Source organism: Corvus brachyrhynchos, unplaced genomic scaffold (assembly GCF_000691975.1).
Source record: "Corvus brachyrhynchos isolate BGI_N302 unplaced genomic scaffold, ASM69197v1 scaffold416, whole genome shotgun sequence".
Lineage (NCBI taxonomy): Eukaryota > Metazoa > Chordata > Aves > Passeriformes > Corvidae > Corvus > Corvus brachyrhynchos.
Genome location: NW_008238439.1, coordinates 1,720,393 through 1,743,219, shown reverse-complemented (window position 1 = coordinate 1,743,219; position 22,827 = coordinate 1,720,393). Strand labels below are relative to the sequence as shown.

General features: G+C 37.2%; 1 protein-coding gene across 3 annotated transcripts in view; it reads left to right on the top strand.

Moving 5' to 3' along the window:
• The window catches only part of PPP3R1 (protein phosphatase 3 regulatory subunit B, alpha), a 38,437-nt gene that overhangs the window by 7,843 nt on the left and 7,767 nt on the right, over positions 1-22,827 (top strand). The window contains exons 1-3 of one of the 3 annotated variants that reach the window (XM_017736531.1): positions 11,838-13,319; positions 13,422-13,446; positions 15,612-15,651. In XM_017736531.1, coding sequence (XP_017592020.1) covers positions 15,639-15,651 — 13 coding nt within the window. In that variant the 5' untranslated portion in view covers positions 11,838-13,319; positions 13,422-13,446; positions 15,612-15,638. Of the gene's footprint in view, positions 1-10,080; positions 10,144-11,837; positions 13,320-13,421; positions 13,447-15,611; positions 15,652-22,827 lie in introns of those variants that run through there. The other 2 variants (XM_008635452.2, XM_017736530.1) reach the window with 2 other exon arrangements.

The following is a 22,827-nucleotide window of genomic DNA, read 5'->3' as shown; positions in this document are numbered from 1 at the left end:
TGTTATAAGCTACTGAAATTGGTTTGTACTTTGAGTACCCTTTTATTAGCTTGTAGCAAAAGTGACAAATGTCTTTATTTGATACACAATGTTTGCATTCCTGTATGTAAGAAACAAGCCAATTCCTGCCCTGAAGAACTTAACCTAAAATATTCTTTTAAATAGCATTTTCTTTTAAATAGCATCTGAGTATTACCTAATATAACCACTCCTGAATGGACATCACCTCAGTATTATGATTAAAAAAAGTCAGTACATTCTCCATGTCACATGTCATATAAAGAAAACTGTTTGAAGGGCTTGAAATGTTCCATAGCAGTGAAAACCTTAATTGAAAACATTTGGGTTGGGGGTTTTTTTATGTTTTATTATGTTTCATTTTGCTTTCCTTTCACTGGGAAATCTGTGATAGTTGGAAAACTTTGGAAATTTGTAATACATCTTCAGAAAACCAATTTCTAATCTGTGGAAAATTCTTGAGTGCTAGAAATTAAGTGTTCACTTAGAATGGAAGCTGGTAATGCCAAGAAGACCTGTTTAATGTTTTGTAAAATTCTTCATTCTTCTGTATTGGATCATAGTGTTTGTAGGGCCTGTTTTCAAACCATATGATTCATTTTTATTCTTTGTGAATACTTGAATTGCATAAACTAAACCAGGACTCGTTAAAATGTCTCCATTTATTAGCTGACACCTGCAAGTTCTGATTAAGTTATTTTCCTTTAGTAAAAAAGAAAAAGACAAGAACTAAGAATAGTGTTAACTGGTTGAGAATACCAGAATATGAACAATCTCTGTATTTCAGATTCTGTATCTATGCAACAATTCCTCTTCCGCATAGCCTGCTTCTTCCTTTGATTTGCACATCTTGCCCAGTTCTGCATCTTTGCCTCCTTGATTGTTTTTTGTTCATGTCAGTTTGTGAAATCAAATCCCATTTTTGAACTGTCTTTTCTGTTTTGAGGTATGTGTCATTTTCACAACTCTTCACGATGTTCTTCAGCCTCTTTTGTGATGGATCCTGAATGACATTTTGCCTACTTTGTGATCTTTTTTTAAATTGTACCGTTTCCCCTTTCTTGTTGGGCAGCCATAAGACGTTTATCTCCTTTCAGACTCGGATTTCCCTTTTTTATTTCCTAAGTGGTATCAAGCTATTTATGTTTCTTTCATGGGAAGAAGGGCTGGTGACAGCACCTGTTTATGCACCCTGTTTCTATGCAGGGCTGTATGCTGAGCTGTGTGACTTTCCTGACTGTTCTAAGCCCTTGTGGTAGAACCTGTGTGAGTTTACTGATACTTTCTGAATTGGTACTTACACTTCCCTGCTCAAGGACTTTCATTAAAACTGGTAGTAAACTGTTGTATGCAATAGAGCTGCATCGCCTTTTTTTTTGCTCCAGGCCTTTTCAGATTAATTTATAATAACCTGTGCAGCTGTTCCTAAAGCCTTAGCCTTTGCAGTTAACACATGACTGAGTACACTGTTGAAATCTAAAAACTTAGGAGAGTCAATTGGTAGAGAAAGATGTTCAGGTCATGTTGTTCTTGACTGTTTCTAACCTACTTCTGTGAAGAGGGAATTATATTGAACTGCAGTAGAGTCTTTTACACTAAGTAGCCTAATACTGTTATATGATACAGTATAATCTGTTAATATATCTTTGCTATTTTCTTTGCCCTCTACAAATACCATTTGCAGTGAATTTGCTGTGTAAACCCCCCTAAAAAAAGAAGCCACCTAAATTTATTTTCTAACTGCTAATGATCTTCCATTCTTTGCTTGCTCAAGTTTGTTAACAGTTTGTGGCAGGGGACGTTTTCTAGCTACATGAGGAAGAAATACATTAATTGTCTATAACATTAATGAATGTAGATAATTAGTTATATAATGATATATTAACAAATATATTAATTTATACATTCATTGCTTGCTGTCACAGGATAGCATGCTACATTTCATTTCTAGCTAAATTCTTGTCTTTCATATTTGTCTCAGCCTAATCAGGCACAAGGATCTGTAGCCATTTCTTGCAGAAATTGGGAAGGAGATTTGTTTTCTTTGCTTGGGGTTCTGTGACATCTGTAGCTCCTTTTCTGCTTTTTGGAAAAACCCTCTGCAAAGAGAAGTATTCTTTTTCCTTTCTAATGCTCATGGCAGTACTGAAGTGTACTAGTAGGAAACTGATTTAATGGTTATTGGTTTTTTTCCCTGCCTGTAGAGTCTGGGCTTTTGGAATTAAATGTCGTCTTGGTACAAGCCAATTCAGAAGTTCAGAAACTTTGGAAGACTGAGCTGTCCTTATATTTACTCATTTCTAGTATTTGGAGTATCATAATTCATATTTTTAAGAAGTAATTTTTGATTCTACAGATAGCCTTTGGGTTTTTGAAGATTACTCAAAAAGAAGTTTAAATTTGCAAGCATGGTAACAAGTACTATAGCTTAAGTGACTGTGATTTCCACAATCTACTAAACGTGGGTGAAAATTCAGAGAAAAGAAAGCCTGTATTTCACAGTCCTTGTCAATCCAGTGGAGAGAGTGCTTGACTTGGAAGTATTACAGAGAATATAATTATTTGATTAATACTGTTAATTTTGGATGGATATTGAAATAGGAGTTAACTTGGCAGAGTTTTTACAGGGATAATTCTATAGAGCTGTTTGCTGAAGCTCCCAATTTTTTTTTTTTTGTTTTGTTTTATAGTAGCTCGAAGTGGTGAAAATTAAATTGGCCTAATTAAAAGCAGCCTCATGAGAATATAGATAGCAAATTACATTTCACTATGGCTTTAGGTCAAATTAATATCTTCTTGTAAAGTAATTGTTCTGTTCCTATTTATATGTAGGTCAGCCAGTGATGAAGTTGTTACTGCTTTGTTTTGGAGTGGAAGGTTGGAGCATTGTCTGTTTTCTGAGAAAATTTTGTTTTATCTTCAAATTGTTGTGGAGAAAGAGAGAAGCTGAAAGAGCTTTAATTACCTACTAAGTATTTGACATGCAAAAAATGAGTGTTTTGACTCTTGGGTAGTTTTGTCTTTCTTCATTTGACAGAGTATGATATGCTAAAGAACAGCTTGAGTATAATCTTCTTAATTTCTTGTGAAAACTGTGGAACTCTGTAGTTCTCCAGATTCCAGTGATGCTTGCACACTTTGGCCTGATGTTTTGAGTGAAGTTTTGTTCCTTTGTTCTCCGTGTTCCTTTACTTTTCCAAATCTGAAGTTGGTTTATTTTCACATGAACGTGACACAATTTAACTGTTTGCAGTTGCTTGGATTTTCTGTGTCCATATTCACCAACAAAGGGGAAGAAAAATCCTTCCTATTAATGAAGTGATTAAATTGGAGCTCTTAAGTGTCTGATATCGAGTTTTTATCAATCAGTGTCCCAAAAAACAAGATCAGTGTGATATGCTTTGGCTTTTTCTTTCTCTTTAATATCTTGTTAAATGTAAGGTAATGTAATTTCTTTGTTAAGATGTTGACTCTTGACTCTGAAAATCCCAGGGCACCTCAGTCACTTGATAAAGTCTTCAGTTGCATTTTATGCTTTCTCCCATACTCTTCAGATAAGCTTTTGCACTATATACTTCCAAAGCTGCCTTCTTTGAAATGCTCTCTGAAGCTCTTCAATTCTACTTTTGTTACGCATAAAGATCTGTGGTTTGTTTCAGGTTTGTGGGGGTTTTTATTGTAACTTGTCATTGATGTGTCTATTCTCTTGCAGTTGTTTATATTTTCTACCTTGTTTCGTACTTGGGTTACAAATTTTCTGGACATGGTCTTGGTTTAATTTTTACTAGTGTGAGGTTAGTCCATATAGCAGTACAGTCATGGAGTGGATTGATTGAGAAACTTTACTACAATTATCTTTAAAGCTGAAAAGGACAGCTGTCATGGTCTCCTCTGTAGCTAAGGGAATAGAATAAACTTCAGTTTGTAAACCTAGAAAGAGGTTTTGTAGGTGAAACTGGTATATTAACCTAAGTGGAACAAATAAATCAGTATCTTGTAAATTTTTTGTGACTCTTCCAGAAGCAGTGGAGGAGCAACCCGTTACTCGCAAAGACTTCCCAGTGTGAACTCTTAATTGCATCAGAACTTTGTTTTAGTGGTGGCAGAATTTTATTATTCTCCTACTAAAGGTTGTGTTGCGTCAGAATCTTTCTGGGAAACCCCTTTCCTTGGCTTTTCGAGAGTTCATTATTCATTTATGCACCTAAAATTACAGGGTTCTGAGAATTTTTGAGAGTGATGCAAGCTTTAGAAATGTGAGCTTTGAAGTGATTGGATAAGCAGATTGGGTTGTTGTCTCTAAAGAGTAGCAGCTGGGAACTGCCAAAAATGAAATTGTGAATTGTACCTTAGCTCATGAAGTGAACACTCTAGTTCCTGTCACTGCCTTTCTCTCAAGTTTTATTTACAGATTACAATGTTTTTGCAAGTTTTTACAACGAGATCTTTTATTGTTTTCTATGGTTTCTCATACATACGAGGTTTTGCTTTTCTCCTTCAATTAACAAGATTAATTTGTTAGTTTTCTAAATGTGACACAATCTATTCTCTGCCTTACCTTGTTTTAAAAACTCACTGTATTTGTTTCTAGCACTGTTTATTATCTGTGTGACATACTGCAAGGTCTGTTAGGGAGATTATAAAATGGAAGAGAAAATTTGAATAGTCTCACATGTTACAGATAGAACAGCTGGGTAAAGTTTAAAGTAACCTAGTTATCCTTAAGGTTTTTATTATGTCTACAAACTTGTGTGAGATGATTTGGGGGAATACATACATACCTAGTAAATCATATTATCAGTGTACGCTCTGACCTCATGGCTTCTTTTGTCCTCCAAATTCAGGAAAAGGACTTTGCAGTAAAACTGCTTTTATCTTTGCTCATTCTTTCTTCTTGAGCAGTTTAACAAACTGCTCTTTGTTGTTTGTGCTGGGTTCGTATGTCTCATTCTGTCTTGGGTGACTTTTTTTTCTGGGAGACACTGCAGGTGAGTACTTAGTGTTTATGTCTGCATGTACAGATCTGTGATTAAACCAAGTGCTTTGTCATACCTTCGGGATCATGCAAGTCTAGATTTTTGCTGGGAGCTCAGCAATTGTAACTGAGTTTAGATAGGAAATGCTGTGGGATGAATGTATATGAATATATATCATATAATCCCTGCTGTAAATGGACAGACTTTAAGATTGCTTTTCAGTCCTGAACACTTGAAATTCAAAACATTGAAATTTAAAATGGGTGTTTTTATCCTATTTGAATAAATGCACTTTTTGTTTCTACTGTTTCCCTTAATAGAGCCAAATGGTGTATTAAATGCCGAATCCTCTTATAAATTACACTCTTGATTCCTTCAGTTTCCTGTCTGGTAGAGGCTTTGGCAACAGTAGCCATCTCTAATTTTGGATTTGCTTTGTGCTTCATTGGTTTAGGGCTTCCCTGTGATATCCTAGAATAGTTACTTGACTGTGATGGCCTTAAGCCATTAATATCTTACATTGGAGGAGACCCATGGACAGTGAAGGGTTTAAATAAAGCATAGCAGAAGTGACTGGCCAACTGCCAGCCAGGGGACAAGTGGCTTCCCTTAAAATGACTGATGAAGGTTGGGCAGAGACATGACTGGATTAGATGGTGACTGAGGAGTAAACTGCAGGCTTTTCCTAAGACTTGGACAGTCTTTCTTGCCTCCTATATCCAGAAAAGTGGTGTGGTAGAACCTGACATACATGCAACAGGGAAGAATCTTCTAAGGAATCATCACTTACTTTGTTAGGAGCAAATAGTAAATGTATTCAAAAAAGTTTGTTTGGTTTTTTTTTTTAATAAGACTTTCCTTTTTTTTTTTAATGTGACAAAGGGAATTCTAACACTCGGCATACTTGAAAAGAAGCAATGCCAGAATGCTGTAACAGCTTTAACCTGACTTGATCTCTACTGTAATCCCAAATCCACCAATCCCCTTTGCGTTGGTTCATTATCTCTAATGTCTGCAATTTAAATATATTGAAGAATTAGGTATTAATCTTTTTTTGAGTTCCTTCAGTACTGAAGGTCACAGAGTGTTTTCTTTAGAAGCAGGACTAAAAGTTTAGACTGCCTTGGGGGTAACACATTTAAAACTTGAAATCTTCTTTGAAAGGTAAGTTAAAACCAGCAGTGTTTGGTTTTGTGGTTTTGTTTTTGTTTTGTTGTTTTTTTTTTTCCGCTGAAGTGCCCTCTTTTATCTATAAAATACTTACAGCCTTCTTTGATGTTTGCTGTTGATTAGTGTTCAGGTGAGGTGTTGAGTTAGAATATTAACAACTGTAAGACCTGCCTGTTGTACCTTTATGTGTTTCACCTTTAAGATCATACACATAAACTGAGCACTGATACAAGTTCAGTTGTTTATCAGATTTCTGGTAAACTTTATAAGAAATGTAACTGAAAGTGTGCACAAAAAGTTACTATAAAGTTTCAAGGGATGATGATTACACTCATTGGCAGATGCAGGGGAGAACATAGTTTATGCTGTAGTGTCTAAACGGAGATTGTATCCAAACATGAAAGTGGAATGTAAGAGTGTGTTGGCTGGCTTGTGTCACTGGTTTTTAACTCTTGGGTGGAATTGTAATGGAGATGCTAAGGAGTTGTGGATGTATTATGCTAGATAGCTGTAGCCTCTTGGAAGTTGTGCCTGCCAGAAAATGGAAAATGCCTCTACCTATTTAAAGGAAACCTTAAATTGGTTGGGCAGCAATGTGTTAACTACATATAATTGTAAGATTTCTTTTTAATCCCAGATGAAACTTCTATGTTTTCTGAGCTCTTCTAGATTTCTTTTTTTCAAAGATAAAAGATTATTAGACTTCTAAAGCATTTGACACTTCATTTATTACATTTTCTGGGCCGTTAAAAATTTGCTTCTTGGTTTTTCAACTTCTGTAGAACCAACTTTGGAATAATACTTGTGTTTATCTCTGTATACCTAGGGAACTCTTAACAGCTCAAAGGAAGGTACAAAATAATCACAGAATTATTAAGGTTGGAAAAGAACTCCCAAGATCATCAAGTCCAACCTTTGAGTGAATACTGTCATGCCCAGTAAACCAGAACAGTGGCATGTCCACTTGATTTTTTGAACACTTCCTGGGTTGGTGACTTCATCACACCCCTGGGCAGCCTGTTCCAATATTCAACCACTCTTTCAGTGAAGAATTTTTCCTACATGAACCTCCCTGGTGCAACTTGAGGCAGTTTCCCCTTGGCCTTTTCCTAGTTGCCTGGGATCAGAGCCTGAACCCCACCTGGCTACAGCCTCCTTTCAGGGAACTGTAGAGAGATAAAGTCAATCCTGAACTTCCCCAGCTCTCTCAGCTGGTCCTCGTGGGACTTATGTTCCAAACCCTTCTCTGGACTTGCTTCAGCAGCTCAATGTCCTCTTTGAAGTGAGGAGCCCAGAACTGGATATAGGTTTTGAAGTGTCACCAGTGCTGAGCACAGGGGAAGAATGACTTTCCTGGTCCTGCTGACCACACTAGTCCTGATACAGGTCAGGATGTCATTGGCCTTCTTGGCCACTTGGGCACATATTGGCTTGTGTTCAGCTGCTGTCAGTCAACACCACTTTGTCCTTTTCCGCTGGGCCACTTTCCAGCTATTCTTCCCCCAGCCTGTGATGCTGCCTGGGGTTGTGACCCAAGGGCAGGACCTGGCACTTCACCTTGTTGAACCTCATACCGTTGGCCTCAGCCCATCATCCAGCCTCTCCAGATCCCTCTGCAGAGCCTTCCTACCCTCCAGCAGAAGAAAACTCCCATAGTGTCATCTGCAAACTGACTTAGAGTACCCTTGATCCTCCTGTCCAGATCTTCGACAAAAATAGTAAACATGACCTGCCCCAAAACTGATCCCTGGGGAGCTGGTGACAGGCCTCCAGCTGAATGCAACTCAATTCACCACCACTCTTGGCTTGGCCATCCAGGCAGATTTTTTACCCAGTGAGCCCATGGCCTATCTGAGCCATGCGCAAACAGTTCCTCCAAGAGAATGCTGTGAGACACAAGTGTCGAAGGATTTCCTAAAGTGCAGGTAAATCACATCCACAGTCTTTCCTTCATCCACTAAGTGGAACACCTTGTCATAGAAGGAGATGAAGTTGGTCAAGCAGAGCCTGCCTTGCTGAATCCAGGCTGACTGGGATTGATAGAGACACTTACTGCCCTCGTCCTGCATGCACTGTGTGATTGCACCAAGATAATCTAAATACTAACATTTAAGGTCAGTTCATAAGTTTCATAGTTTGCTTTTGTAGCTATATCTTCAGGGGTCCAGGAGAAAATAACTATAATATATTGCTGCAATATTTGTCTTGTTGCTGGTTGACTAAAGAATTGAAGAAACAAGTAGTGGATACTCTTCCATAAAAGTACCGTTCATTCTTTTGTATATAGACCATTGAAAGATTTATTTGGTAAAGAAATACCAAAACGGATTTCTTTCGTGACTTGTGCTATTCTGTGAATTCAATATATGTTGCTAGTTCTAGCTGTTAGAGTTGTGCTCATAATAAAGAGTTACTGATTATAATGGCAAGTTTTACTCAAAGAAGTGCAGAGAAGTACAACTCTTACATACCAGTGGAATGCCCAGATCCTTTACTTTCACATTTGTGGTCTGTGCTACTTGCCTGGTACCATTATTGCTGCTTCTCTGTTTCCTTTCCTTATTTATTTACTTTACTTTAATCCTTGACTTTTCTGTATAACCTGTAAGAATTTGTTGCTCGTTTGTATCCTGTTTAATTCCTGTTGCACATGTGGATGACTGAATGCTCACACCAAAGGGTAGCAAGATGCCCAGGTTTGACAGTCACAATGCCAGAAAATATATTGAACTTTTGGATAGCCAAGGTAATGGCTATGAAATGTCATGGGCTTTGATTACAACAATTACAATAAGCAGAGCTGAGGTTGTGAAAATTGTAGTGTAGTCATGAAGGCTCAATAAATTGTCATTTGAGCTGGATTCAGCTTGGAAGTCTTGGATCTTAAACTGCTGTCATACTGTCCTAGCTTCAGGATAGACTGGATTTGTTGGTGACCTGAAGACATAATGCAACATTGGCAAGTGTAGTCTAGCTTATTGCTAGGAGATACGTAATTTTTGAACTTACTGAATGTGAGGTGGGTGTCACCTCCCATGAATTTTTATGTATTTCTTTAATTCCTTCTTTAGGACATGATCTTAGAAAACAGGCTGAGAATTTGGGGCGAAACTGTCACTGCTCTTCAGTTGCTTGAACTTCCACAAGCCTTCTTATTCAGTGTCTTCTAATTTCTTGGCTTCACTTAATTTTTGCTTTGCAAAATCTAACTCAACATTGGTACGAATGTAAGAACCTCAGAGGTAGATTTATTTTCTTTGAGTAGAAGTCTTGTGTTGGAAAACTGCTAATTCAAGGAGGAAGTATTTGGGGGAGTTGCACTCTCTCTGCCTGAAATACTTTCATGCAAAGCAGCTACTTAGTAGTTGCTTTGTATAAAACAATACAGAAGTCACCAAGTTGTTTTAAATGTTGCTTTCTAAATTTTGGCAGTTAGTCTGCACTATTACCAGTTCTTAACTTAAGTGTTGTTTTCAGGTAACTATGTTTGGATATCCAAATTTTAGGGAGATTTGTTTACTGTCTGGAGTAAAAAGCCTAAGAGGTGACTTAATTACTCCAAGTCAAAACACAAATGCCAAATTCCCTAGTGATCTTATCTATAGCATTTCCTTCGAAAGTTTCCTTTTGCAGTGTATAAATTAGATATTCCTGTTAAATAGAAGATAATCATTGACATGTTTTTTTTGATTCATAGACTCCTCTTGGGCTGACACAACTCTTTTGTGTTGAGTAGTTTGTTCAAGGGTTTTTGGGTTTTTTTCTTCTTCTAATTGAATTTAACAGAAAAGGCCAAGTATAAGTATATTCATACTCTTTCTGAACGGGGTAGATAAAAGTATTTTTCTTACTGCTTATTTGCATTGAAATCTTGTTCCTGCTTTTCTTCTTTTAAGCTCTATTTTTTGTGGTGTCTGCAGAAACTTTGGGTATGTCTCATCTGTGCTCTGGTAAACTTCTTTCAGTCTTTAATTCTCTGGTAAGTTCCATATAAAATGTATAAATTACAGTAGATAAGATCTTGCATATTTTTGTGACCAACATTTAATTCAGAAATTCAAATAATAAAGTGGCTTAAAGCTTCCTGGGCCTTGTGTGAAATTCATTTTAAACCACTGTAGATGTGTCTATGTGGTGTGTTCTATTCATACAGAAGTTTGTAGAGCCTTGAAAACATATACCATCGTTTTTAGTTTGCCTACTTGCCTGCTGGTTTTTGATGAGGAATACAGTGCCAACCTCTGACAGCCAGAGCTCTAGTAATCTGTTAAACAATGATCATTAAAAAAAAAACCCCAAACCAAAAAAATCCAAATCAAGCTCCTTTTCACCAAGCAGTTCTTCACTGTTAAAGCTTTATGAAAATGACAATACATGGAAAATGAGCTCGAAGGAGGAGGAAGAATTCTCTGCAACAGGTAATTGTCATCAATCATTTATTCTGGTGGTATGGAGAAGAATGAGAAAAGACAGAGAAGCATTTTGTGTGTTTGTGGAACAGGGAGAAGGGTCTTATGTGTGGGCTCTTCTTAAATGCAAGCTGCCAGCTGCTTCCATCTTTCTTCTTAATATTCCCATTCTTTTGAGTTGTAGTAGGGGATGATGGAAAACAGCTTTTTGTATAACTTAAGAATTGAAGTTGACTATCTTGATAATGCCTAGTTCTGGCCCTCAGCTTGCACGGCTTGGACTGTTTCACTTGTCCGCTGAAGTTTCTTGCTTGTGCTAACAGTGGTAGTTAGTAGTGCTGAAGGTATAGGAGCAGATGCCGGAGCACAACATACAGGGTGTTGCCAACACGCCAGGAGGTGCCCTTGCACCAGAAACACAAATGCAGGAACATCTAGTGCAGAGAACAGCCAGTGCTGTGACAAGGCAGTTCGTATATTTAAGGCAGTTTACAAATAAGAACTTCTTACGCTGATTTTGTATGCTGCTGCAGAAAGTAGTAAATCTTGGACAACTACTCCTGTGCATGTACTAAACAGATCAGGAGACCACTCTTGCCCTTGTTGAATTAATTGCCTGGCTGTGGAAACAAATCAAAATCTTTGAAAGAACCTAATGTTTTAAACTGTCCAGGAAGTAATTTTCGTTTGTAGTGACTCTCACATCCCCTTTGGAGGATTAAATTTGAGATTAGTCCTAAAGTGAAATTGTGGCTTGCTGACATTTATACACATTTTCTGCTTTTATAAAAACAGAAAACTAATTGAAGGCTGATGCTGTAATTTAGCTCTCTGAACTACTTACAAAAAGTTGCACATCGTGCAGAAAAGTAATGTATAATCAGACCTAGAAACAGTGTTCTAGTAATATATGGTGAAGAACTGCTTTGCAGTGTGATGTCTTACTGTGTACAAGCTGTTTTGTATAAACAGCTGCAGCTAAGAATTGAGATTCTGTTACTGATTTTGCTAATCGCTAATTTCCTTTTTCATTTTCTATCCACAGATCTTCATGTCTTTAACTAAGAGGAAACTTGTCAAGATAATTGCCTTAACTATTGTACCTTGGAGCAGCATGTACAGAACTGATCTTAAGAAGAGAGAGCGATTAGTATTTGAAATAACTGCCAGGGGAAAAAAAAAATCAAGAAACACTTTTTTTTTTAAATAATCTATAGAAGATATAACAGCTAAAGTCCATTAAGAAGTTATTCTGACCTAGTAAAAAAGCACAGCTGCTGAAAGGGGAAAATACTTAGTAGAAATTGCAAAAACCACTTTTGTTCTTAAAGGAACACATTATGTGTCATGTCAGCTCCTTTAGTGATGTGTTTTGTCTTCTCTCTAGGAAACTGGTATTTCTGCAGTATTCAGAATTAGGTCAACTTTCTGTTAGTAGATTTTGGACTTTTCCTTTATCTGTAATTATTTCTGTCAACAAGTCATGGTTTTGCAGCTGCTTAACTGGGAATTAACTCGTAGGCTTCTAACAGCATTCAAGAAAATTTCAAGACTATTCTAAAATTATAAGGCTATTCAAGGTACCTGTAGTATTTCAGCTGCTTTTTCTACTGGTGCAGCTTGAGAGAGAGTGGAGTTCCAGCAGTCTGGTAGCAATAACCCAGATACACCTGAGGAAGGTGTGTTTTACACTGGGCGTAGGTGCCAAGTAAATCTCCTGTGGAGCGCTGACTGTAAAAACTGTATTTCTTCTACAGACCATGTGTCACTGGTTTCTAGGTGTGCTGATATAGTGTATATGAGCAGATACTCTCACTTTCTGTGAGGTATGTTGAATATGTATCTGGCAGGAAACACTAATATTGTAATGAGATTTTAAAATTGACACTTTTATGCTGTGTCAGAACCTTGTTACTCTACAGTATTTGTATAAATGAACTTCTCTGTCAGAGGTGAAATTACATCTTTGGAGTTTTACACTGGCTTTTGTCTTTATAAATTAGTATAATTTAAAACTTCAAAATAAAGTGTAAATGCAGTGTTATTTTAATGAATGAGATGTATAATGATAGTCACCTTTTGCAGCAACTCGAATTTTCTTTTAGTGCACTCAATCACAAAGAATATTTTTCAGCATTCTTCAGAATGCTTCCTTATCCTGGTGTTAAAATTAGATAGTTCTTTGCATTAAAACTGTACAGATGAAAATGTACCCAGTTTCTTTCCCTTTTCTTAGAGGGTTTATTTGATACTTAATGATGTCTTATAGCTGTGCTTACCTCCCTGCTTTTTTTCTCAACACACAAATATGGATATAACTCTAGACCGTCCATTTGACTTACTGCCTGCCTATTTTTAAACAATTCTTGCATGCTGAGCAAGAGGAGTATTCAGCCTGTACTTAATGCTTGTGTTTCAGGGTTTATCTCCTGTCTCATAGAGTGTCTACACATACTGGTTGTATTTGGGGACAAGTAAGCAACCTTCTTGTACTGCTGCTCGGAATATGATAAAAAATGCCTGCTCCTGAGACCAAATCATTCGTCTTAATCTCTGAAGATTGAGGCTTTGGTGTAGAGCACCATCTTTGTGTTTGTCCAGGTCACAGCTGTGCAAACAGGAATTTTGGCATGAGTAGTTCAAATGTTTATTTGTACCAAAAAACCCCCCCAACCAACATCCTTTTAAATCTTACAAGAATTTTGAATTCTCCTGTGAAGATGAATATTCAACACATCAGTAGCAGGTAACTACTTTTTTAAATACTTTATTTAAATACTATGTGGAAAATGTTGAATAATCATGTAATTTGTACATTGTCATTTACTAGATTTTTCTACCTTTTTAGATATCCAAGATCCAGTCCTAGATAGGTAAGTATTCTGAACACTTTTTTTTAGCAGTAACTGTTTCAAATAAAAGCTAAGATGAAGTTTATTCACTTTTTTCTCTGATCTCAAAATATTTTTTTTAGGCTACTCCTTAGATAACTTGCTTATGACTTAGCATGTGTGTCTAAATGCACAGTAAGGCTCCTTATAAACATTACACTTATTCATGAACTGAAAAAAGTTACTCCCATTTTTTCATTTTGTCTTGCTCAGTTTTCAGAAGCATTTTATGTGTCTTTGGGCAGATTGATTTTGGTAACCTGTACTAGAAGTTTTCTCCCAAGACCTGAACAGGGATGTAAATGCCAGAACAGTAGTAGTTAATATTGTATATTTGTGTGCATGTGCATAAATGCACTGGTTTTAATTCAACTTTCTCCTTTAATTTGCAGCCTTCCAGTCTGGTGTTTTTCTTGCCTCTTCATGACCTCGTGTCTTGAGCAGCCTAGCTGGATCCCCTGGTTCCTGTTTCTTCTTGTTTCAAAATTCTGCTTTCTCCCGTTTTAGATTCCCTACCCTTTTATATTCATATGCATATACTAGCTTTTTGCTACCTGTTTTGGTCTTTGCTGTTTATCCTAAAACTTTGGTTGGGTTCCATCCAGTATTTTCCATGTGGTGTTGGCTCTCCTGGATTCCGTGCCACAGTTTAGTCCCTGCAATTAGTTTGTCGAACAGGCCTGATGTGCTTTTGAGGTTTTAGTGACCTGATGGTCCTCAACTACATTTCTGTTCTGCTGCTTTGTCTTGCTCTAAGTAGACATTGGAGAAGACATTAAGGCTGTATGTACCTTTTGCTGCCCTATTTAGAACATTTTTTAAAGAAGCAAGAGACCTTGTGGTTTGTGGGGGATAAGCAAAGTGAAAGCGTTCCCTAGATACAAAAGTGCAAACAACTCCCCTCAGCAACACCACCACCACAATCTCCTCTTGAACATGTTTAGATTTGTGAGATGTTTGTTCTGCCCCTTTCTGCTCTAATTAGGAAATGCAGTTGCATTTTAGCTTCTAGGCTAAATGGAGTTCTTCCTTTTTTTTTCCCCCCTTCTGTCAAGTAATATCTCTATTTCTATTCAATTTTGTATAATTTTGATGAGCCTTTCTTTGCAAGTGCTCAGCTGTGGAAACCCTTATGCTCCACACCATAAGAGAATTGCTGCTGAATAGTGTCTTAGACTCATCTGAAATATGTTTTGTTTTCTTGTGTAACACATTCCCTTAAAAACATTTGTTTTGAAAATGGTTATGAATCTCTTCTGTTACCTGGTTGGTCCTTTGCTAATGGATTCAGAAAAGTCATTAAGCATGTGTGTATTGTGATCTCTGGTGCAAAGTGAGGCATTTGGGGGAAAATACCAAGTTTTAGTGTCTTTCGGTGTTCATGTTGTAGTAGTTCATGTTGATTTCTGTATATGCAAATTTAAAGTGTTCACATGCTCAAAGTTTTAAGCTTTTTGTGCTATTACTGTGTTGTAGTATAGCAAGGATTTAAAATCTTAGTTTGACTTTCCATTCAGTTACAAAGCAGGAACATATTAACATAGTACAAAATTAACATTACAAAAATATTTAAATGTAAAGCTGTTATGTATGAGTTTCTGGTCATATAAAACTCTTCTTCTCTATCATTCTTGGTGTGTGAATCCTTTTTTGGGGGAATGGGCAGGTGGTTCAGGGAAGAAAACTTGATAAAATTTTTTTGTGCAAATTGAGTAAGATTTGTCATCGGAGTTCATAAGGACGTCTTTTTCTGCGTGTGAAATAAAATGGTAACACAGGCTTTGTGAAGTTCTGTAATTAAATATTTTTAACTTGAAAAGGAGCATTTGCTCAATATCTAAGTAGTGAGTTTGTTTTTCTGAGTTTAGAATATGGGATTGAAGTTCTTACCATAATCATGTGAACTGACATTGTCATGGGAATTCTCATGGGAACAGACCTCTTAATGGTTTTATATTTCTTTGTATGTTTTGGTAACATAGATCTATCCAAATAAAGCACTCTTTCTGGTTGTTGGGTCTGAAATACATGTTTTTAAATAGCAATGTAACTTGATTGCCTGAGATTTTTGCAGTGATGAAATCTAAGTAGTTCCTTAAAGCTATTTTGGGAGTAATTGAAACTTGGTTTTTTTTCTTGTGTTTCAGGGAAATGAGGCAAGCTACCCTTTGGAAATGTGCTCACACTGTAAGTTTTTTTTAATTGCTACGTTATATTGTTACAGAAGTGAATTTTACTTGGGGATTGATATGTACAGTTTCCATGTAGGTTATGCAGTTTATATACTAACCAAAAGAGCAAAATTAAAAGGGTTAAAAATTACCTTTGGAAACAATACAGCTTTTGCTGTTAACTGTAAAATCAAAAATCAGTCCATCTTTAAAATAAAAATCACTTAAAGTTTTGAGGGTTTTCTTTGAGTCTTCCATTAGAATATAAAAAAACCTTACGATAGTCTTGATGTCTGTAGAGTGAAGTGTAGTTCGACTGGTGGAGCTTTTCCCTCAGTCCTGGTGCCAGTTCCTCAGAGATGTGGAGCAGCTCATGGTGCAGTCTGTGCTGTGTTAGGAGTGAAGTATATTGCTTAAACTGGCTTTGTGCCCTCAGAGGAAGGAGAGGTTGAGACTAAATGAGCTTTTTTTTCCCCTGTGTATGCTTGCAGCCAAGCAGTTAGGTGAGAACTCACTTGGTGTTACTTGCTTTTGGTCACGTGAGAATAAAATTTGGTGTTCCATCTCACGGGGTTAATCTACCCTGTAAAAACGAAGGATTTTTTGCTTAAAGCTGACCGAAGAAGGGGTTGTCTTTTGAAATGTCCTTGTGGTGTTGTGCTAAGTGTACCTATTCTTAGCTACTTTTTCCATGGAATGATTTTTTTCAGCCCTAAAGTGTGTGTAGACGTGTGTGTGTGTCTTTTGAACCACTTGATAAAATTCCTTATCTTGGATGAATCGGATCTTGTTTTTAAACAGAGTAACTCTTCAAGGGAGGGAATGTTTTCTAGATTTCTTTCACAGTGCTTGTCATAACTGGCCTCTGGGTCTTGTAACTCAAACTGTAACAGAAAATAGATAATCATGGAGAAATCTTAGTCTAAATATGTTTTTTTTTTCAGAGAAATGAGGCTTTAGCTGGTAATTTGAAAGGCCTCTGTGCCTAATAGGAACATCTACATGGATTCTAATTTGAGTCATAAGTTTGCAAACACTTGAGAATCTTATCCACAGCAGTACATAGCTATGTAATGTTCTCAGTACATTTTGTTAAATGCAAATATATGGTTGGAGTTTTGTATTCAATGAAGACTTCAGTAGTGTTTTCCTGAATCATATATATCTCTCTCTCAATCTTACATTACTGCTCCATTGGTCAGTGTTTAGTTAGGGACAAATTGGTTTCTGAAGAGTTATTTTTGTAGCTAGTCGTGTTCATGTCAGAGTTGTAAGCAGTTTGTTGCCATCCTTAACTTCTGATTCTAGGACGAACTATATTCATTGGTAGGCAACGGGAAGCCTAAAGGTTTGTTACTGAGCTTTTTGCCCGTTTTTATTGCAGAGAAGGTGAGGATTTCCACATTATATTCTATAGTTAAACTGTATGTTGGAGCTGTTGTTGTTTAAATGTGAAGTTTTGCATGATTAGAGCTTTTTTTGCTCTGATGGCCTTTCTCACAGAAGGTCAGCTGTGTCCCTGGGCAACATAACTATACACATGGGGAAAATGGAGTTTTCACTGTCCCTTTGCTTGGATGAGCCCAGTCACTGCAATGATAGTGCTGTGCTTAAAGATCCTGCATGCCTCAATGTTCTGAAAGCCAGGGATTTGGGGCGTGGATGTGCACTGCTGCATGTCTGGAAGCAAGTCCACCAAGTAGACGTTCACAATGTTCTTCAAATGTTAAATGTTCCTGCTGCTTCCCAGAAATTGTCACTTACAGGTTTAAAGCTTTCAAGGCAAGGCCAGGCAATGTCTTTGAAGATTATCAGATACGGATTTTGAATGGTTATACTTTTTGGAGACTGCCAGTTAGTAATAGTGTATTAATGCTATTTGCATGGAGGCATTGGGTCATAACCTCTGCTTGGTGCTGCAGTTGCTACTTTGGTGTCTTGTAAGAATATTTTTGTGTTAAAGTTGGCAGTTATGTGAAGCAAATTCAGGATACCTTGGAGAGGATGCACACCATTAAACAGTCAAGCATATGCTTTTAACCTTTCATTTTAGAACATTAGTTCTTCTCAGTGGGTGAATTAGTGTTGTTGGATTCCTTGAAGTGGTTTGGTTTTGTTTCTCAGCTGTGCTGTGCCAGAAGTTGCTGAAAACCTAGCACTGCTTTCCATGGTGAAAATTTGATGTCAGCCAAAATCTGTAAAATTATCCATAAGAAAATTTTATCATAGCAAAAAGATGTGGAGAAAACTATTTTGTAATAGAGTAAAGAATAGTTTATAGTGTAGTATTTTTAATATAAACACTCTTTTGTAGAGTGTTTGGATTTTAGGACAAGGAGACTAGTTTTTCTAACTTAGGAAATTGTAATTGACACATCTGAAGTCATGAAGAGGATTAGGCCAGCTGTGTGTAAGCATAGACAAGACAAGTGGTTGAAGTGTTCTCAAGGGCGTCATCTTTTTGAAACCGGATCTCCCAAGACTGAAATGGCTGACTTGGTTGCTACTCTGAAACGTTATATTTGTGAATCAGATGAGACTGTAGGTAGAGGTGAGAGTTTTGCTGAAGGTCTGTTTTATTTTGAGATCTCTGCAATCCCAATTCTTCTGGGGGAATTAGTCTGGAAACATTTAAAATTCATTTCAGAACATGTTTGATTTAGACAATATTTTTCCTAATACCTTAGAAATACTCTTGTCTATAATGATTTCATGTTTAAAAAATAAGTGGAAATAGGGCTCTCTGTGACCACACTCTGGTCTGGTTTTTGTTAGTTAAACCTTTGAGCCAGTATTCTAAGAGTAGCTGAAAAGCCAACCTTTTAAATACAGTTTTAAACATTTAGGTAAACATTTAGATTTCAGAAGTGCTTAGCACCTAATTGGTGAGAGATGTGCAGCTTTTCCAAGGTCTGTACCCTTTGCAGATGCCTGTGTGTATATCGTGTACTTTGCAGCAATGGATGCCCAATGCTTCTTAATATGTAAACAATTATCCTGTTAAAGCATCAGTGAATGTAGTGGATTTCAGAAATCTGTAGTTTTAAGGCATTCTTTACTTTTGGCTCTCACATTAATAAAAAGTTAGCTATGTACCTTTATGTTAACTGGAAAAAATATTAATTTTTTTTCAGAAATTACTGTTTTTAACATAGAGCACACTGAAATAGGCTTCTAATAAAGCTTTTCGAGTTGCCACTTGAATAGTTTTTACAGTCTTATCTGAGCATCAGTTACATGCATAACAATTAGAAACAGAATTGGTTTAAAGTATGATGGATCATCCCCTACTGCTGTGTTGGGGGGAAGGAGTGAGGAACTCAGTCGTGTGGATCAGCATATTAGAAAGTGAACAACTGGGAGATAAGACTCCTGCACTAAAATGGGAGTGAGGCAAAGTATTTGCATGTAGTTTCTTGGAAGCATTTTAATGTGATTCATCGTATTTTTTGATGTATGCAAAGGAATTGAAGAGATGAAGCAGGTGTTGGCCCTAAGAATTTTAATACTTGGATGGAAGAGGAATCTTTTGAAAGTACTGATAGTTCTTTAACAAAAAACTCCTTACTACCAGAACTACTTAGCACCCACCTTATGTTAATTACAAGGGGAACAAAACTCAAAATGGATTATGAAATAAACATAAATAATTCCATGTGTTTTAGAACAGTGCAGAACTTGATGTTGGTACAGGACTGCCAACAAAGCGTTTTAAAGAAGAGCACTTAGCAGTTATTATTTCCAGCCACTTGGTAAGTTTGTGAGCTCAGGCATCAGTGCCAAGCTGATGGAATACTGTCTGATTCTGCTGAAAAGCATAGGAAGCACAGAGCAGAGCCCCCTGTCATCTGGGGAGCACAGCACTAAAAAGGCTAATTCGGATCTGAGGTAGAGGAATGCTCAGGGTTGCTCAGAATGTGGTGATGAGTCACAGGCAAACTGTGCCTCAAACAGTGTGAACAAAGCTCAGTCCTCCTGATTTTCCTCAGTGGTGGTATCACCCTTTTTACACTACTGTGAACTTGGACTTCCTAGATTTCCTAATGTTTTTATTTGTCCTGGTCTCCTGAGCTGGTCTTCTAAAATTCTGTCTGCTACTGCCACCATCAGTCCTTTCAGCTCAGAAGCTTTCCCTTGATCTGAACTATCTTGTGCCTTGCATTTCCAGCAGTACTTAAGAAAGTTTGCGTGGGCGCAAAGTCATATTTTGTTCAGACACTAAAAATTTAATTTAGTGCTCTGTTCTTCAGTGAGAGCTATGTGGAATTTTAAGAAAGTCTGTTGATAAGGACAAGGAAAATAAAGGTCTTGTAAAAAATGGGAACATCCATCTTGGATGGGAACTGTTGTATGTGTGCGTTCTTGGAGATAATGTCAACAAAAAATGGATAAGATATTATTGAAATTGCTGTTACACATAAATGTATGATGTTTTCCTTTAAAAAAATCCAAAGGAGAACAAAGAAACAAACATTAAACCCCAGAAGACCTACACAGTTTTTAGGTTAATTCAGCTTAGGCGGGAGAGTCGCCAGAAATGAAGACTGCGAACTGAAGAAAGAATAGATAGAAGGTATGCAAATTGAAGCCATTTTATACTGTAATGTATTCATCCCTTATTTTATATTTATATTCTTACTTCTTCAGGCTGTTCTATGAAGACAGAGATGCTACTCAAATACAAATTTTTTTCAAGTGTATAAGCTTTTTAAAATTCAGCTTGTGGAAGGGATTTCATGGCAATATATTTAAGGAAAAATAATGAGATTCTGATATGAAATCTCATACAGTCAGTTGTGAACACAGTGGTCTCCAGATGTTTATCCAGTTATGTTCATTAGGAACAGAGGTTTTTATGCTCAGGAACTATTAAAGGAAATTTTCTTAGTCCTGCATCTACTTTGCTTTTTCATTATTTTCTCCTCCAGGAGCTGTCATTCACGGATTATCAATTGCCAGAAACAAAACATTGGAAGAGTTCACTATTTGGTCAGCTTTTGGCAGAGATACTGATTTTTTTCAGTACTGTTCTTTGACTTGGTTTTTTTTCTCCCCTCAAGGAAAGAACCTCTCTCAGATCTCCAGTGCAGGCAAACCCTCTGCTTGAATGTTTCACTGTTTGGAATGAGAAATTTGTAATCCTATTTCTAGTAGAAACTGCTGCTAGATACTTTTACCTGGACTGTGCATTGGAGTTGAGGTGGTATGAGCTATGAAATGGGATGTGTGTATATGTGGAGAAAGAGTAATTAACATTTTTAAAGTATCAGGACTCCTTAATTTCATAATTGAGGCAGCTGTTGCTTTGTTACAGTTCAGCAAAACGCTAACATTCTTGAGAAATATTCTTACATGCCTCTGCAACCTCCTCCCCTTCCTGTGATCTGATTCTTATCTTTATCATCCATAATCTTGACCTCCTTGTACAATCTTGAAAACAAAACAAATTTCTTCTCTTACACTTGCTAGTTTGTAAATTTCAGGATCTTGTTAACTATAAATGCGAGGCTAGCTAACCCGGCAGTGGTTCTTGTGCCGAGCAGACGATGGCAGAGCAGCATTGCTTGTTAATACTGTGTCCAGTGGATCAATTTCCGAGTGCCTCAAGAACATGTTCTTTTTATAGTTCATATTGGTAGTTCCTGCTAGAGATACATTAACTTGAGATAAAATACCTTTGTGACAAAGTTTGTTTTCTTAGCACATCTTGTGTGGGAGGTCTTGTCTCTCTGCAATGGCAGAGTTGGTCTTGTCTGTCTTTTGTGCCAGCTTGTGCCAATTTAAGCTGTGTAGCAGCGTGTGTGTGACTCGTGTATGTGGTAATTAGCTCCACTTTGTAGCAGAACACTAACAGAACTCTGGGTGTCACTTTTCAGTCTTTGCTCATATATTTGTGAGGAAAAAATAGCATGGACTTGAGCTCCCACACCAGGAAATGGAACTGAAGTAATGAAATAAGACTTTCTTTAATGCGACCTCTGGGTTGTGAGAAAATGATGTTACCTAATGATCAGAGGTCTGTAGTCCTGCTTCAGGCAGCTCTGTGTTTACGTCCTAATTTGTGAAGATGTCATCGCTGTGTTTTGGTACTTAGCAGTTTTTTACATGTTACTTAGAAATGTTATAGAACTTGCAGTTCCTTAACTCATTCATTTTTGTGGCAAGGGAGACGAGATCCAGCTGTGTTAATGCTGCTATCATTTTTCTCCATTTTGATTTTGTGAAACTGCAGAACTAGGAAGTATTTCAGGTTGCTTAGGAGGCCTGAGAACTCACCAAAATGGAAAGATTAGTCTTTCTATTAATATTGGAAGTGAGATTCCACTGATCTGTAAGAAACTGGCAGTGCATTATATACACCATAGATACTACTTTCAATTTGCTGTTTAGTTGTTTTAAAGTGAAGTAATACGGGTATAAATTATGTCTATTCATACACTTATTTTACAAGGGAAAATGTGCTTATGTAGGTAGTGTGATAAGCCACCCTTAATATTTTTATGCTTTTTCAAATGCTTGTGTGGTGAGAATTCTTTGAGGATATCAACTCCTTCTATGTGAGTTGCAAGTAGAGCTTGCACTAAAAATGAATTTTCCACATTTGCAGCTTGCCAACGTGCTATCTTTACATTAAACTGGGGTGGGCCCAGTAATTGTCCACTGGCAGGACTGGGAGTGAGGAAGAATGGAAGCAAAAGAGTTTCTGTGTGCAGAAGCAAAAGTTGGCAAATACCTTCAGTGTGTTGGTGAGAAGCAGCATTTTGTGCTGATGGACTCATAAAATTGCCCGAGGAGCTCTGTTTTGCCATTCATTTTTAATACTGTCTTCATTTAGTCACATGATGATGTTCTACATCTACATCTCCTGCTGTGTCATCTGGAGGGGTTCTTGGGTAGCTGTGCAGTGTGCTCCTGCCATTGCTGTGGTGTCATACTGTTCAGGGCACATCTCCAGTCTTGTTCAAGGCTTCTGCAGAAACTGGGGGTAAAAGGAATATTTCACTGCAATCGAGAGATTAATTACGTGAAATACCACACTGCTTACTAGCAACTGAGGAAAGCAGATTATGTTTAGTCTTACTTCTATGGTCCTAGAGGGAGAATCAGGTCCATCACTTTCTGGCACAGCAAAGAGAAGATTATTCTGGGACTGGAGACTGTTTTTTGCCCTTTGCCTCTGCGGTTGCAAGCC